Source organism: Bufo bufo, chromosome 7 (genome assembly GCF_905171765.1).
Source record: "Bufo bufo chromosome 7, aBufBuf1.1, whole genome shotgun sequence".
Classification (NCBI taxonomy): domain Eukaryota; kingdom Metazoa; phylum Chordata; class Amphibia; order Anura; family Bufonidae; genus Bufo; species Bufo bufo.
In genome coordinates, this window is record NC_053395.1 from 189,728,125 (window position 1) to 189,747,409 (window position 19,285).

The following is a 19,285-nucleotide window of genomic DNA, read 5'->3' on the forward strand; positions in this document are numbered from 1 at the left end:
TCACAGCCATTTGAAAGCCTCATCCTGCTCGGTCTATGCCACTTCACGGTGAGCTGAGCTTAGAGAGAGACATGGCAAGAGATTTTGCGCTAGGGGCAATGTTGCTAAAAGCTTTTCATTGTGGAATATTGGATATGGAGAGTGCAGGGACAATGCAGGGACAGTGAAGGGAGAGTTTTTGCATACTGTAGGGAGAGCATAGGGAGACTGCAGGGACAGTGCAGGGACTGTAATCTGAAGCTGAAGGGATCCATACTGTAGAAGACAGCGCAGTTTGCATCGATCCCTGTGTAGGCCACAGAGCTACAGTATCTAATTAAACAATGTCCTCCTTGTTTAATAGATTAGACAATTCTATTAGGCCTTTATTCCCAAACTGAACTGAATAACCTGTGTAATATAACAGTTATTGTGGTGCCCCCAACTTGTTTAATAGATAAGCAATTTTATTACACCTTGATTCTCAAATTGGGGTGAATAAACTGTCTAATACTACTATTATTGGGGTGTTCACTTGCCTGCCACAGTAACTGTTTCACTACCAGAAAGGACTAGCTACGGTATGTATATCGCTGCAATGCACAGTGATGTACACCGAGATACACTCTCCCTGCAGTCCGATATATAGCTGATTTAACAAGCTACGGGATGAATGAATTCGTAACAAAGCAAACTTTTTGAAAAATTCTGTGAATCGTCTGAATACATTTTTTTTAAACTTTGCTCATCTCTATTCATTACAATCCCCATGACATTAGGTTTTATAAGTAGATTTCCCCCAAATGCAGTAACTGAATATTATATCCACCTTCTGCTTGTCTTTCTCTGTCACTGATTCTTTTGCATTTTCATTCTCCACGTGATGAAAAAGGGCTTCGTGTTTCTTGGTATGTTCCGTGAGCTTCTTTTTTATCTGTAAAATAGTTATATACTATATAGTTATTTCTCTGGTCCTGGACGTTTGAGGAGATGTATAAAATCCCCCCCCTCTGGAATACAGGCCATACCTTTATTTGTTCTCTCCAGTTGCTTAACACAATGCTTGCCGTCTTGTCCACTTCATTATCTAGCTTATAGGTGAGAGGGAACTCATTATTATTGTGTCCATTTATTCTGCATGCCGTCAGCTTAGGCTGTGACTACAGAAGGAAATCTCGCTGATGATGACATATTACACCTAGTACTGCAGGAATACACAGGGTGATGGATGTGATGAACTGACTGTCCTTCTGTAATACTTTATCATGTCTCACTGTAAGCAGTTATACTGGAAACAACACAACCTCTGTTTTTGTAATCTGCCACTAAAAAAAAATTTGGCTTAAACATGGAAATGAGAATAACCCTCGGCTAGACCTCTCTGGTAAAGCTTACCTCCCATGGGAATAAAGGTGGTAATATATGAAATGGACTTGTACCAGAAGAGTGTTGTGTTTTTAGCTGTTTTGTCAATGGAGTATCTTTTTCAAAGTGTTTGCAACATTGTTTTTGCTTTTTTGCGCCATATCCTGCATTTTGTATTTACATAGGGAGGCACAGATGGGCGAAGTTACTTTTTTGGCGGACGTGTCAATCGAGACTTTAAAAAAAAAAAAAATGCTAAAAATTCTCAAGGAATATTCCAATCTTGGACTAAGTACTGATAGGACATTTATAATAAATGGGCTTAGACGTTAGACTGAGTTGGGTGACAACTTGAGCAAATTGCATGCAATATTTGTTAAATTTGTCACAAAAAATGGCTTGAAGAAACAGATACTCCAAAAAAAGTGACTTCAGATATCACCCTCATAATACATTACCCCCAAAGAATCTGCATTTAGAAATCCAATATTATGGCTTTTTAACATTTAGACAGAGTACACTTGGATCAGGAAGTCAGAAGATACGCCAAATTAATCATGAATTTGGTGCATCTTGCTAACAATCAAACACTTTGGGGTTAATATATCAAGTGTGCAGCAGCAGAATAGTAAAGTGATTTTGTATGTTCTGTTGGTAAAGTAGGCATTTGCGCCACATTTGTGACATATGTAGGTCATTTTTAGGTCTGCTCCGTGTCTGGGAGCTTACATTGACTAAGAATCAGGCAGATGTTTTGCGGGTAGAGGAACATTTTGGGCTACATTTATCATTGAGACTTTTTGACAAAAAGTTGCAAGTGTACTCCAGTCTAAAAGCACAAAGCACAAAGGCAAAAAACTATACAATGCAACATCACTCTGCAAACCAAATAAAGTACAATGATGCTAAAATAATAGAAAGTATTCTTGTGCAAATGCTACGCTAATAAATTTGAGATGCTTGGCAAATCATTTTGTACAAATTATTTGGGCCTGTCTGCCATACGTCAAGGCGATCTCAGTAAGACGGGAACCTAACACTAAATACCACATTAACTGGTGCCATACTGGCCTCCATTACATTCAGGGAATGCAGGTTCCACATGCATGCCGAGCCCACATTATATTATGCCTGCATATGTTCCTGCATTCCCTGAATGTAATGGAGGCCAGTATGGCACCAGTTAATGTGGTATTTAGTGTTAGGTTCCCGTCTTACTGAGATCGCCTTGACATATGGCAGACGGGCCCAAATAATTTTGCACTAAATGATTTGCCAAGCATCTCAAATTTATTAGCGTAGCATTTGCACCAGAATACTTTGTACTATTCTGGCATTATTGTACTTTATTTGGTTTGCAGAGTGATGTTGCATTGTATAGTTTTTTTGCCTTTGTCTAATTACAATGGTCCTGGATTCCTTTTTCCTAATGATAAGTCTGTGATATGCTCAGTTTGCAGCTTGCTCACAATATCAGACATCAGAAGACAATATTGAATGTGAATGATTAAATGAATGGCAAGTAATAAAAATGTCCCTAAGACATCACCGGGGGAAGATGACTATAAAAAGATGATATCCTGAGCACTATAAGCAAAGTCGGCAAACAAATACACAATTCACGCCCATAAATCCAGCCTGCTGTTTACCTTTTTCCTCTTCTTCTCGTGCTCGTCCAGGACTTGATTTGTTGGTTTTATGGCTTCTTGCACGATTGCTGTGCCAAGTTTTCTAACCAATGCAGAGATGGCAGATTAAGTTATGAGGCCATTAAACTGGATAAATGGCCGGCAAAATTTACAATGCTTTTTTTTTTGTACAGTAACAATAAACTCTCTCTAACCTCCAGAGTTTGAATTTATATACAGGTAGTATGCTGAGAGCTAATTCATCCATCATAGCTTATACTGCTATCAAATCCAGAGCAGCAATCACAATTCTGCTGGCTTCAAGTTAGCTAACAAACTGCAGGACCTTCTATCTTCCATCAAGCTCTTAATAATTTCATTTATGACAGCCGAGACTCATGACGAGGCCGGACCAGTGATCAGCTGATCTTTAGACATTTCCCAGAGCATCCCTTTGACTTTAATGTAATACATTGACAGACTGTGTCCATCAGAGAAAAAGCCATTCTTTGTGATCATGGGGGTCCAACAGCCACCAGTCAACCAGTTTCTTTACAGTCTTTTCCTGCTCATTCTTGTCCACCTACTGTTCGGGAAAAAGCACCACTGCCCCAATCATTTGGTGGATGTGACCCACCGTGTTGCCATATCCTAGCAATGTCATGATAGGAATATGTCATTGAGATAAAGAAAGAGCAACTAATATCATCCAGACATATGGAAATAAATAGTTCTGGAGGTTTTGTAATGAAATTGGGTCCTTTGTTACTGCTAACACAGGGGTCTTTAGCCGAGGCTATATGACAATCGAAAAACGCATCAAGGTTCTCTTGGCTCAGAATTGAATTCTGATCCATCAAATGAAAGGTTGACCAGAGAATCATGGATAGGAGTAACAAGCTCACAATCTTTACTTGCACAGGGGCCTTAAAGCATTTTATGGAGGCATACATACATTGTCGTACCATGGTATACAGCTTTTTATATACATGCATGGGCTCATTTATTAATCTGAAATACGCCTAAATTAGGTGTATTTCAGGAGCAGATGGCAGCGCAACTTTTCCCCGCTCACGCTAGGTCTACAATTGTGGGCGTGGCATGGAAGGGGACGGGCCTGCATTTTCTACGCCTGTTTTAGTCGTAGAAAAGGGTCTAAATGTAAGACAGCTACGAAGCTGCCTTACATTTAGAACTGGCGATGGATGCGCCGAAGTTATGGAGAGGCCTGCACCTCTTCATAACTTTGGTGGATCCAGGGGTGCACCTAGCCTTTCTGCTGTCTGAGGCTGAAAACCAGGCTCAGGCAGCGCGATAATGATGACAACAGCCTTTGATAGGCTACAGGAACTAGGACTAAAGCCTATTAGAGGAAATGGGGGGCCAAGGAGACATCACTCCCGTGCCCCGTCGCGGCATTTAACTGTATTGCTGTCCTGAGTACAGCGATGCAGTTGAATATGTAGAGATGAGCGTTTCCACAATGAAAGCGCTCATTGCCCATGGCCCTTCTGCTGCCCCCTCTTGCCCGTATCTGGTGCTGCCTGAGGGGATCGCCTCACCTGGCCTCATTGGTGTTGCACCCCTAGGCGGATCCGCCAACAGTTATGGGGCTCTATTAAGACCGCCGTCTAAAACAGCAGTCTTATTAAATATGCCCCGTATTATAAAAAAACAAAAACATAGCATGATCTATTGGATGATGTAAATCTGTTAGTCACACTGTTTAAATGCTGTTTCAATGGAAATGCTGCAGACGGCAAAATGGCGTGCAATTTGGGTGAATTGGTCGAATTGTGGCTGGTAATACACACTTTGTTCACAAGGTCTTGGGCAGATAACAACCATACCAGTCCTGATGTCCTGGTGAAGGTTAGGCATTGACAATACTCAATACATGCAATATGCAATGCAGGGGGCACATTAGTCACATTTACCTGTGGACTTCAGCTTTGGTCTTCATTTCTTCAGAAGCACAGGCCCAGGCAGTATTAATACAACTGGATATATAATGAATAAAACCACAATATTAGTCTACCTTTTAATAATACCCTATGGCTATCTTCTGTGCAGATCTACCTAGGCCAATATGCAGAATGTGCAACCCCCAGCTAATTACGTAGACACTCCCCTATCGCTGTCCAGCCCATGGACAGAACATTACAAGATATAAGAAAGAGCTATGTGGACATGGTCATGTGACCTAAGCCAAGAACGGAAGATAAAGGCAAAATTAATACATTACAAGATCACAGCTGCCTTCATAAATGATTAATTTAAAGGATGCTGATGCAAATAAGAAAACCCCTTTATGTTAAAAACTTCTTCAGGGGGCTCCCACACCAGGGCTCACTATACAATTTCCGTATTAGGTTTGCAAATATAGTATGGCGGTCTAATTTTATGGCAACTTGAAAACACCAACCGGAACTTGAGGACATTATAGAGTGAATTAACAAGCTGGATATTTGCATGTAGTTAGTAAGAATTAGCCTGTAGCAAGTTCGATCACATCTACTGCACTACACTTGTAGTACCACATACTGCATAGATTGTAAGCTCTTGTGAACAGGGCCCTCACCCCTAGTGTTTCAGTTCTATAGATTAGCCAGTTATGTTGTGATGTCTCTTGTTTTGTACATGAACATTCTGGATTTGTAAAGCGCTGCGGAATATGGTGGTCCAAATAATAATTTTTATATTATATCATTATACTGCGATATGCACACAAGAGGCACATGTGGAATGATCAATACACTATAAAATGCAGCAGTGTGCACAGTGTTAATCCCATGCATTCTGTGTTATACACACAAAGGATTTGACCTAAAAGGTGGAAATACCAGAATGTTGCCCTGCATGGAGGGCATAGAGTCTGCTGTTCCATTAGGGCAAGGCCTGCCAATTTAATGACGTCTTAATGATACGGATGATGCAACTGTTGCAGTCTCATTGAAAGATAAAGATGATTAATCAGGATATCATTAAATGGAGTTTATAGGCATGCGTGTATTGCAAAAAAACTGTTAACAATACAATTATCAAGCCCATAAATGAGACTAAACTGAACGCAAATTTATGAGTATGGCGATAACTTTGAAATTAGAGGGGTTGCCCAGCCCTTTGAAATGTTTTATGGTATTATGGAATGCGTAAAATGGTGTAAAGTAGCAATACACCATTTTAATACCTTACTCTCTGTGTTCTGACCTTCAGTGTTGATGTTTTGACAAGGGCATGTGACCTCTGCAACCAATCACTGGCTGCGGTGACTTCAGTGGTGTCTGCTGCAGCGGTGGCGATATGGCTGCAGCGGTTAAATGTCCATGTCAAAACGTCAGCATTAGGGGTCAGGATACGGAGACCAGCTGACAACTCGGTAATGTTAAGTAAGCTTTTGGTAAAAAGGAATCGGGGGGATGGATGAGACCTTTAGAGATCGGCCTAAATGCATTGTCTGGTGGATTTTAAAGGGATAGTAAGATTTTTGTTTTTTAACAGTCCGCCATTTCTCTAGAAACACTGCCATACTTTTGTCTGTAGGCTATGACTATATTCTTGTCTGTAGGCTATTTCTAGTATTGCAACTTTGTTTCATTCACATATAAAGTACAGAGCAGAGATATCGGAAACAGCATAGCTGTCATGTCAAACCTTTCCCCATAAATAGCTCCCAGTAAATCCAAAAAGTTGCAAAAATGCAGTTAGTAACCACAAACAATAGTTCTGATTTATTAAACTTCTGAACAATGAGGGCATTAGCTTTTATTGTAACGCACTAGCATGTTACAGGAAAACCTTCATGAACTCTAAACTCCATGGTCATTAATCTTATCTGAAATCTAATCTCTAGTGAAGGAATGAGAGAGCCGCCTTCCTATCCATAAAAATGCGTGATAATAATGATGACAAAGGCTGATGTCTATGTAAAAAAAGGTCACCGTCAAAGAACATAAGACCGAATCTATGCTCACCTATAGTGGAACCCTAAAGGGGTTTTCATATTATTATAAAAAATTATAACATATGCACTGGCCATGCCATGAAAGCCTAATCAGTGGCAATCTGATGCTTGGCCTATTATAGATTTTAAAAAGTAGGGCTACCCATAGACTTCAAGAGTATGTGACCATTCAAAATGGACAATTCTCTATTCTAGGAATGGGGAACAGGCGCCCACATTTGCAGGGTTTGTGGTATCCAGAGCAATCAAATATTTTATGTAAATATGCATTAAAGTCAGTTGTTTTAAAGGCAAGGACTGAACAATTTGAAAACCATTAGTGTGGAAGTGTCTGAGGAGTGGTGGTCATGAAAATCCAGAAATATCTAACTGATGGCACATTTGTATGCACTTAATTTTGGCAACTTGTCAATGCACATTCCTTGGTAAGAAAAGATTTAAAAACTGCTGGGGATCTTCCTGATAATCTAGGGAGGATCTGACTCTTAGGTTATTCACCCTTATTTAACCTGACTCATCTGTCAGGATAGCCAAGCTTAGATCTTCAGGCTCTGGGAGATTATGAGGGAGCAGCCAAGACAGATGCCAGGGCACAAATAGAGCCCCCTAAGCTTTGGTGAGAGGAGACCTCTTGACCCTTATCTTGATCTATAATTGTTGTTCAGAGATTACCACAGGCCTCCATTCAGTTGTTTATACTGCATCAAAGTGATTGTCTCATTGAAGACAAACTCTTTTATTTGAGATCTCCTCGGTGGTCCAACTTTCAAGACTCCTGCGAAACAGCTGATTTTGCAAGTCAAAGTTTTTGTTGGCTACAAAAGGGAAAACATTAAGATGTAATAGATGGATGTTGCGGACCACCAAAAGGAGAGCTGCTTGCTAGTGGCTCTCCACTGTCTTATATGGGATGGGGGTGGGGTGTTGAGAGGTCAAGTATAACATTCTTAGGCCTTTTTAGAATATTTGGAAAGGAGTTTTAAGTTGTCCCTTAAAGAGGTTTTCCCATCTCAGACATTGATGACATATTGCTAGGATATGCGATTACTGTGAGATAGGTGTGTGTCCTACCTCTAGGACATGCTCCGATTTCCAGAATGGACCACCCGAAGTGAAGGAGAGCCCATCATGCAAGCGCGGCTATACACCAAAATTTCTTATATTTTGGCTTCGCATGCGCGATGATTCACCACTGTGGAACTTCCGAAAATAGTCAAACATGCTTACTCAGCTTTTTTCAGAACTCACATAGCAGTGAATGGAGAGCATGTCATGCATGCGTGATGTGCTCTCCTTCACTTTTAGAGGCCCCGTTTTGGAGATAGGAGCGTGTTCCAGAGGTGGGACTTGCACCTATTTGACATTGATGGTATATCCAAGCAGTATGCCATTAATGTGTGAGATGGACCAATTCCTTTAAAGGGGTTATCCAATGTCTAAAGCATGCCCCCAAATGCGTTTTAGATGCCGGTCTTAATAAGGACCTGCGCTGGCGGTGGATCTGCCGAAGTTATGAAGAGGCGCTGGCCTCTTTATAACTTCAGTGGATCCACCGCCGCTTCTATATATAAGACAGCGTCCCAGCTGTCCTACATGTTAGGGTCAGGAATTCATTTTTTATCTGCACCGCCATGTTTGGCCTTTGCCTTACTTTATGTGTGTGAAGAGAGGACCTTCGGGGAAGAACGCCAAGTTATTTGATAAAGCACTAAGAACAGGAGAACAAGTTAGGATGTTATGATGCGCATCCTATACCAGTAAGCAGTGTCAAGAAGTGCAAAGATAAGCATGTAGTTAGCATGTTTTATTTTAATGTCAAGTTTGTTTCTATAACCTTGGGGGGGGGGGGGGGGTTGGTGTAGCTATTGGCTAAATGCCTTGTTTTGCTCTTATGATATAAAAGATAGTAACATAGTACATAACATAGTAACATAGTACATAAGGCCGAAAAAAGACATTTGTCCATCCAGTTCGGCCTGTCATCCTACAAGTTGATCCAGAGGAAGGCAAAAAAAAACCCTGTGAGGTAGAAGCCAATTTTCCTCACTTTAGGGGAATAAAAAATTCCTTCCTGACTCCAATCAGGCAATCAGAATAACTCCCTGGATCAACGACCCCTCTCTAGTAGCTATAGCCTGTAATATTATTACACTCCAGAAATACATCCAGGCCCCTCTTGAATTCCTTTATTGTACTCACCATCACCACCTCCTCAGGCAGAGAGTTCCATAGTCTCACTGCTCTTACCGTAAAGAACCCTTTTCTATGTTTGTGTACAAACCTTCTTTCCTCCAAACGCAGAGGATGTCCCCTCGTCACAGTCACAGTCCTGGGGATAAATAGATGATGGGATAGATCTCTGTACTGCCCCCTGATATATTTATACATAGTAATTAGATCTCCCCAATTAAGATGTAACCTTTGTAATAATAAACCTGCGATTGCTTCAGCTTCACATCCTGACTCTGTTGCAGTCACTCCGAGCTCATACTTTCTGCTGATTTGGACCTCACACAACACCAACAGGGGTCTTGATTAAGGCGACCCAAACGTACGTATAGACCATTTTCTACGCCTAAACCAGGCGTAAGCCCACACCACTCCACCTTTTTTAGACCTGGAGTGAGCAGGGATTTTAGGAGTATTTCTGTTCAATAATTGACCCCCATAACTTAATTGAGGAAAAACTGAAATAATCAATTAGGTTGAATAAATAAATAACCTTTAGACACAAGTAAATATAATCTGATCTACAGTATCTGTAAGCTGACGTCAAAGTTCACCATCTATCATGCTATAAACACTGGAGATTTTGCTGACTGATCATTGTCTGTTTGGCAGCAACCTGAGCCTATGACAGTGTATGTGAGAAATTTATTGCTGCCTAAAGACTGAATCATAATGGGTGTGACTGTATATTAATGTTCTATTCTCATTATCCTCATCGATTTTATTACATCATAGTGCATTTCCATGTGCCTAAGTGATATGGGAGTTTGCATCATCTGGCAATTTAATGAATAAAAGCCCCATTTGGAGACCATAGGTGGGTGATGGTACTGGATCCGAGGCAACTATATCTCAGAAATATTTAGACGATTGTTAACAGGTAGAATCATTAAGAACTTTCTAGCCTGTAGATGGGTTAATGGGAGGTTCAAGCCTGGTTCTAGCTTTGTTAGAAAGAGATTATCACATACTACACTGTGTGCACAATATTTAGGCAAGTATTTTGACCATATTGGCAGCGATTTTTATGAATATTTTCCATATTGGAACGTGATCACAGAACCATCAAACATTTTGTTGCAAATAGTCAATAGAGTTGGAAGAAACGTGTTGAGAAAAAAAAGACACAAATTAACTGACAAAGATTTGAGAAGATTCAAATGTGAAGTGACCAGGAACTCATTATCCTCCAGTGCTGTCATATTCCAGAACTGCAACCTCCCTCGAGTTCCCAGAAGTACAAGGTGTTCAGTGCTCAGAGACATGGCCGAGGTAAGGAAGCCTGAACCCCAACCACCACTGAACAAGACATATAGGCTGAAACGTCAAGACTGGGTGAAGAAATATCTGACGGATATTTGACAGACAGATTTTTGAAAGGTTTTATGGACTGATAAGTTGAGAGTGACTCTTCACAGACCAGATGGATGCTCCTGTGGTTGGATCAGTAACAGACACAGACTTCCACTTCGATTCAGACGCCAGCAAAGTGTACAGTAAGTGGGGTGTTGCCATGGGCTGGTATTATTAAAGTTGAGCTAGTTGGACCTTTTCATATTGAAGATGGACTCAAAATCAACTCCCTAAAGCTACAGCCAGTTTTGAGAAGACACTTTCTTCAAGCAGTGGTACAGGAAAAAGTCTGGATCTTTCAAGAAAATCATGATTTTTATGCAGGACAGTGCTCCATCACATGCATCGAAGTACTCCACTGTATGGCTAGTCAGTAAAGCCCTTAAAGATCAAAGAATAATGACATGACCCCTTCCTCACCTGACCTAAATACTATTGAGTACTTATGGGCTCTTCTTAAATGAGAGTGAAGTAACACAGTCCACCTCTCAGCACAGTGTCTGGGAGGCTGTGGTTGCTGCTGCACAAAAAGTTGATCATCAACAGATTAAGAAACTGACAGACTCCATGGATGGAAGCCTTATGACTGGTATGACAGAGCTGAACCCGGACATAACCCCTTCTTCCCCTTCTTGAATTTAAATACATAGTAATTATTTACCACTAATAGTTGCCCAATAATTATGCAGGCATAGATATACTCCTAGGGAAAGCTCACTTTTGCCTTCTTAGATAAGAGGTTTATTAACATTTTGGATTGACCAACAGCACTGTAGTTGTTCAATAATAAAATAAATCCTCAAAATGTAACTTGCCTAATAATTGTGTAGTAATCACAGCTAAGACAATGTCCCGTCAGAGGGAGAATAAACACGGATGCTATGTATAAATTGTATAATCACAGGGTACCACCTGCCTTAAAACGTAGCCTTTATTATATAATACGTGTAAAATAACAAACTCCCATTATAACAAACACACAAAGAAAAGAAAAACAAAAACAAAAAACGACACTTTATAAGTGGACATGCGGTTGGTGCTCTGAAGAGATTATTTCCGTTTCTTAATGAGATCCCTAAAGAATACTTGATTATAGGCAGGATGATAACTTCTTGACTGGGCCTGTCCCTAGGTATGGCCCTAAGATATTTATTCCTGCCTAAAAAACGGAATAGCCGCCCCGATAAGGGCGATCCCGTGTTCAGGAACCTCCTGTGTCGCCCTAGTTTGCCCCTGTTCGATGATAATTGGGCTGGGTCTGATCGCGGCCTCCTAGGTAATGACCTGATCTAAGTACAGAAAATAATAAAGATATGTTCACAGATTGTTGCACCATATAAATACGTGCTAGATCCAATATGTCGTTAGAGTAAGAAAAAAGAGGTATTCTATGATAAACATTCTAGGCGGCTGCATAATGCTCACAATGGTGCATTCTTACAGCACAGCCGTTCATTACGATGCCAAACACACTATTGGTATAGATATATAGGCCCTACGCATTTCGCTCACACCAATGACCTGGGCTCATCAGGGTATATACAGTTCAATAACCTAACAGGCATCAATATTAACATGAATAGGACACAATCTTCCTCATCATGGATGACACTAAAATGAGATTGTCACCAGTGTCAGGCTGTCAATCATTGCAGCCATACACTACCAATCAACACTCTTGGATAATACAGTCAGAAAAACAATAGACAGGGTCACAGCCCTATACAGATTTAGGGGATAGATATAATCCCTTTATGGACACAGACATCTAAACACTGCACCATGTCCATTTATACACTGATAAAGTGCCTGCCGATCATATACAGCAGTGGTCGCACTAATTCGTTCATGTGCACCATAACATGGATAGTAATTATGGTACTTATGGTACATGCGTGCCCAGGGTGACTACATGGGGGTGGTTGCATGCGTCCATGTAATGATACCGCAGCCCACCATCTTCCGGCTTGGCCAGTGGTGGTCTATAAGGAGATATAATAAAGAGTATATATCTTAGCCATCGCATCTACCTGTATTGCTAACCTTACTTGCTCAAGTGGTTAGTACTTCCCAGAACGTACCAGCGCCGGTGCCCCAGTGGATCCAATGTGAGGTCGCCGGCTGCTGGCTTGCTCTGGTTTAAATAATCCGCCCAGCTAGAGTTGGGGGCGGAGCCCAAATGCCACTCGTTTCTCACTGGGCCCGAGCATAGGGAGGAGTGTTCCACCGCCTCCTCCCCCATTACGTCATCGCGTTGCCTAGAGACGGCACACCACCGTGTCGCTGTCATTGGTCACATGACGGCGAATGCGTACAGAGAAGAGTATCCCGATACCTCCTCCCTTATTTCGTCAACGCGCCGCCCAGTAGCGTGTCACCGCATCCTTCATCCGTGCCGCTGATCATGTGAGGGCATCTGATCACACCTACCTCCCGTGCCACAGCCAAGCCTCCATTCAAGAGGTACCTTACAAACAGGTATATTAGTAATCATTACACTGCCCGTAATTTAGAGGGCGATGGCACCATCTTCAGAACCACCTGATCGCATCCAAATTACGCAAATATCTGCCAATCAATATGAGTATACACAGTGTATATGATGTCTGGTTTACTTTAACCGTGCCCTAACTCCTTTAAAGTAGACATCCTAAAGGTTCTCCAGATTTCTCAGTTTTACAAATCTTTACATTTTTAGACTGTCTAGTTTAAGTTTATACTACCTAAACATTAGACTAGGATTATTAAATCTGTCCTATAGTGTGATGAGGCAGGTAAGCTATAGGTCTAGTTATGGAGCATTGCGTAGTTCTCAGGTCAATTGATGGGATGTATAATTTTGTACAAAATATTTAGCATTAAAACATTTTCTATAGTGAGTATGACACTATTGTATTTACATTATTTAGTGCTGTTGCATTGTGTTTGCTTTTGCTTATGTCTATGTAATACATTGGACATACCATGTCCTCCAGAGTGCTCTGTATTGGTCCTGTCTGCTCTGGCTAAAACATTATTGTGTTGTAATTGAAAATTAGTTTTCTTAACCAGGCTTCTCCAAAATTTAGTTTGAATATTGTCATGCACAGGAATAGAGTTGCCCCTAATCATACTTTTGCTTCTGCAATCCCTTTATATGCAGGCCTAAATAAAGTTGATGAAGCAAAGTCAAAGTCTTTGTTTTAGACTGGCTGCATGGTTAGTCCCAATCCAGCATTTGGGTCATAATGCGTTTCGGTCCATCAATTTGTCCCAATAGAGGGTACAAGATTAAAATTACAATGTAATGTTTTCAATTCTTAATGTCTTAATATATAATGCATATACATTACTTCTTGTTCATTCCATCCAGAGCTTTGGTCAGCTTATTAGACACTTTCTCAAGTCCTTTGGCGTAGTTCAGCTCTAGGTCAGCCCTGTAATAAGGACAACGAAAGAGTAAAATGTAATAAATATATTTAAAATGAATAGAAAGATCATATCATATGTAACATGACTTTTAAAAAATACAAATCCATTAAATCAAATTTAAACTTGATGGGCATGGGCTTAAAGGGGTCGTCCAGCTTGGACAATCCCTCCTGCCAGTGACATAACTTGCAACTCCAAGGCCCCAATGCAAATACTTTGACTAGCTACCATAAACCATTTATAATACTGGTGTCATTTGATGTGCCCTTTGAACCCCCTAAGGCACCAGGTCTCAGCTGCAAGCCTTACCTTTTCCTAAAGAAGTTCCCCCAAAGATGACTTTGTATATTTCCCATCACATCCTCGTTAACTGTGTGTTTGTTCTTATTATGTATTGTTTCATTTTAATAGGAGACTCTACCTTACGTTAACATTGGCCATACAGTCAACAGAAGTCCAATCCTGTGTATATTTGTCATATAGGTTCATATAGCCATATTTCTTTTGCTGTTTTATCCATGTTTCAGTAACTTTTCAGCTTTGTTCACACAGCCATCAGAGACTCCCCTAAAACAATTTTGTCACATTCAATAGTAAGAACGCTGCAATATTTTTGCCTTGGATGGATCCATTCGTGCTGTGTCTACCGCTATAAAGTGAAGGCAGAATGCAGATGTGAACATAGGGGGAGTTTATAATAGACTGGCATTTTACACCTGTTTCTGATATCCCTTGCGCTGTCGGAGGATGCCCCTAATTTGTGACAAGCCACAAGCATCACCTTTTTCTGAAATCTACAGCAGCTCGGAGCTGCCGTGGATTTCAGTCTTCTTTTACTTCAGAAAAAAGGTAGTTAAAAAAAGATAAATTCAACGGGCCCAATCGCACCCTCCCTACCTTGCCTTTTTGGAAACTGGTAAGAGAGGCACAGAAATGCCACTGGCGTCTAGATTTAGTCGTAATGGCATTAAAAAAAAAAATAACAAACACAAGGTTTATGGAATTTCTACACATGAAAACTGGCTTAGGCGAATTATAAATTCTCTTCATAGCACAAATGTTGTCTGATCATTGGTCAGATTAAACACCCCATCAATCAGCCAACATATGAGTAATTGATTAATTGGATCTTTTAAGCTAACATAAAAATAATAGTTTGTTAGCAGCACATCTCCCAGTATAAACAAGATGTGCTTCGGAAAATATTCAAGCTGTATTGCCCAGGAAAGCTTTCTATCTCGTGCCAGTGGTGGATTCACAGCTACGCTACTCAGTACTGACATATGATGTTCTCCATACTGATACTTCTGAGGCAGGGACGTGGCTAAAGGCTCATGGGCCCTGGTGCAAGACTTCTGTTAGGGCCCCATTTCCTCAGTGCTTTGTGGCCAGAGGCAGGGAAGCACCTAGCCTTCATGCTGCATGAGGTAAAAATTGAAACAGCGCCCCCCCCCCATTTTGTCCCCATGAAAAATTCTTCATCCAACCCCTTCCCTCCAGCCAGAGGTGTAACTTGACCAGTATGCACTTTCTATAATACTGGTATCTTCTTATGTGGCACAGGGGTCTATGGGCCCTTTAGGCTCCAGGCCAGGTAACGACTTATAACATTTTGTGTTGTGTATGAGATTAAATCTTCATTTACTATGTCAGGGGAAACTGGCAACTAGAGATTGGTCCTGCAGAGGGAATAACTGCTGAACAATGCAGGAGACAAGCCACATAATGGCCAGATATAGCGTTATTCCTTATGTACACATATATGACATCTTATTTTGAAAAGTCACCTTAAAGGAAATGTTTCACCAAAATGTTTATCTGCCATTTATAACCAGATAATAACACATCTCCTTTTTTCTAATCTGTTTTTATTTTTTGATTGTAGATTTTTTTAAATTATATTTCTGAACATGATTGTGAGGGCGGCCATCTTTCCTGAGCTGTTGTTAACAGTATTTAGAAAGCATTTAAAAAATTGCTTTACAACTGCTCCATGGGCCGTAGACACAATGGTCAGGAGGGGACCCTATTAACTTACATGGGAGAGTTTTCTAGGCGTGCTCTGTGACCTGTGCAGAGGACATTGTACAAGGACAGAATAGCTAAGCTAAGACAATCACCTACTGTGAAAGGTGGATCCTGTCTCATCTATACAAAGAGGTGATATTATTACAGGCAGGATTAGAATGACAGATAAGCAGATAACTGCAGTAAAGTGATCAGCACAGAGCAAGAAGTGGCGCCAGTTATTAGACATAGTGGCCAGTGCGAAAACTGCAAGATTGTGGGTTTTAGTTTAAATATAAAAAGTGACATGGAAAATAAAAATAACATCATCAAAAATGATTTAAACTTAAAAAGGGATTTAAACAGCAGGTCATTTTCGGATGACACATTCCCTTTAAATGACATGCACACTGTGTGTATAAAGGGAGACTGATTATTCTTATCAGCAGAGGGCGCCAAATTACCTGTGCTTCTCAAAGGGGTTGTCCAGATTAGAATGGGAGTGGGACTGAATTGCATGGAGCAGTTTCTAGGCGGGGGGGGGGGGGGGAGCAAACAAAAAACAGACCCTTTTATTTCACACCCAGAAAATGTGTTTTTTTTATTTTTTTTGTAAGTAAGCTAGTATACATCATAGTTTATTTGATAAACTTACATAATGATCAATTGATGCATTTTCTTTGCCTCCATTACTATTGGCACTTATATCATGAGACTGAGTCCTGCCACCCCTGTTGTTTCAATGGGAAGTCGTTTTTTTCTAATTAATACTATCGGACTGGCATTGAGGAACTTATAGGAATGAATCAAGAATCTTACTTCCTGTCCATACAGCAGGGGCTGCGGGATCCGGCGAGTCTCATTGGTGGTTACATGATCTAACCACCTACAGTAACAGAGGGTGAAAATACATCAATAATTGATATGTAAGTTTATTAAACTACAATGTCTACCAGATTGCTTACAAAATGTGGGGAGTGGACAAAAATCTTTTCATCGGAGTGCATCTTTATGATCATTGATCTAGTAGTGACTGCAGTGTGTTAAAGGGGATCTCCATGGGCCCCATCAATGGGGATAGCAACCCCTTTGCAGTGAGGTCTAACCAGATTCCATGTATTTCGGGAGAGATTAGATAAGGAAAAATTAACACTGAAATCACAGGAAATTTGAAGCCGCATCCTTGTTTTCACTGTAGAAGAGACACAAACGAAACAGTCTGGGATTTCCTCCGTTATATAACTGTAAGGTCCTGTTTACAACGCAGTCCCTTGACAAATACTAGTGGTAAGTATGTGAATAGTTATTACAGACTACAAGCCAACACAGGACTGAAACACTACTGATGTCCCATCTCTGATATGTGTATCAGATGGGCTGTGAAAAACATAAAAATTAGATTTGCGTTGCAGATATAACATTTGCAGCATGTGAATTTATGATGCAGAAAACTTCTACAAAGTTCACACTTTGCATGGCACAAATCTGCATGTAAATGATGCTGCGGTGCATTTTTCTACCACAAATTGACTCCGAATTGGCTCCGATCCGAATTTCAGGTCATATTCGATTCGCCTTGAAGCCGAATTTCCTCGCCTTTCATAGTATTGAATCAATTTTCCCTGAAATGGCAGTAAAAAAAATCAACATACTCACCTCATCAATTTGTGCGCGAAGAGGCCGTCACAGCCATCTTGATTGAAGATACCGCGCAAAATCTCATGCACAGTGACGTATGACACCGCCACATCGGCCAGCGTGATGACGTCATCGCGCACCGCCCCCCGGATCTTCAAAATCAAAATGGCCGCGGCGGACTCTTTGTGCTCAAATGTATAAGGTGAGGATTTTTTTTTTTTTTTACGGATTAACCCCTGAAAGCCCTCACTATTATTCATATGAATCAGCAATGAACGCGGCATCTGAGGGGTTCAATGAAAAAATCCGCTTTTTGACAAAGTAATTTGTCATGAAGCAAATTTCTTTCTGAAATTCGACGAAGTAGCTAAATCGAATTTTTCAAAACTTTCGCTCAACACATATGATAAAGCATTCATACTAACCTCTGTTGCAGAACAGACAAAAGGGTTTTGCAAAAATGTTCTCCATTTTTAGAGATGTTCTTAAGGTCCTGATAGACTTTTTCATACTGTAAAAAATAATTTTTATGCTATAATGAATATCTTTTAAAACAGAAACATAACTTTAAATCAAAAGCATCTTAGAGAATTTTGATAGAAGGGATAAGATCTGCTGTGTGCCACAAAGTTTAAAGGGATTTCAACAAATATCATTTATTATGTGGAGAAAGTTAATATAAGGCCCTTACTAATATATTGTCATTATCCCTATTTCTTCCTATGATGGCTGGATTCATTTTTCCATTGCATTATACACTGCTCGTTTCCACGGTTACGACCACCCTGCAATCCATCAGTGGTGGTTGTGCTTGCACACTATAGGAAAAAGCACCATCCTATGTGCCCTCCCACAGTCCCAGCCACGAGAGACGCCGGCACTTTTTCCTATAGTGTGAAAGCATGACCGCCGCTGATGGATTGCAGGGTGGTCGTAACCATGGAAACAAGCAGTGTATGATGTGATGGAAAAATGAATCCAGCCAGCAAAGGAAGCAACATGGACAATCACAATACTTTAGTAATTGCCTTGTATTAACTTTCTCTACATGATAAATGCTGCTTGCTGAAGTGAGAGACGACCCCTTTAAGGCCCTATTAGACTGCACGATTTCAGGACAATTTTTTCTCGGCGAAATGAACGCTCATTCCCAATAGCTGGCCTGTATAATTGATCAGCTGATGAGCTGCCAATTATCTATAGAAGAGAACGAGGGAACAACTGCTGTAGCAATCGTTCCCCTCTCATTCAAAGTTTGCATCAGCCTCGGCAATAAGGCTGGTGTAAGTGAGAGCTGATGTATGATTATCATTAGGGGTGAGCGAATCGACTTCGGATGAAACATCCGAAGTCGATTTGCATAATACTTTGTTTGAATACTGCTCGGAGCGAGCGCTCCATATAGTATTAGAATGTATTGGCTCAGATGAGACGAAGTTATCACTTCACGAAGTTTTGCGAGACTTCGGGTAATAACTTTGTAAATTAATTTCTACTGTAAAAAAACATTTCCCAAACTCGGGTTTGGTTCCAAGTGGTACCTTCATCTGAAGTCGATTCGCTCATCCCTAATTATCATTCATCGGCGCTCACACTGCCCGAAGATCAGACAGCGTAATACCACTGTGTATTCAGGTTGAGGAGACAGAATAGCTTAAAGGGAACCTGTTATGTGGATATTTGATTATAATCTAACTAATTATATACAATC

The 19,285-nt window shown here is 40.6% G+C and overlaps 1 protein-coding gene across 1 annotated transcript in view; it reads right to left on the reverse strand.

Moving 5' to 3' along the window:
* The window catches only part of NOSTRIN (nitric oxide synthase trafficking), a 59,702-nt gene that overhangs the window by 32,825 nt on the left and 7,592 nt on the right, over window positions 1–19,285 (reverse strand). The window contains exons 2-7 of the mRNA XM_040441681.1: window positions 18,000–18,085; window positions 13,851–13,934; window positions 4,910–4,972; window positions 2,994–3,075; window positions 1,008–1,070; window positions 809–913 (exon numbers count right to left, since the gene is read on the reverse strand). Of these exons, the coding sequence (XP_040297615.1) occupies window positions 809–913; window positions 1,008–1,070; window positions 2,994–3,075; window positions 4,910–4,972; window positions 13,851–13,934; window positions 18,000–18,085 (483 nt within the window). The remainder of the gene's footprint in view (window positions 1–808; window positions 914–1,007; window positions 1,071–2,993; window positions 3,076–4,909; window positions 4,973–13,850; window positions 13,935–17,999; window positions 18,086–19,285) is intronic.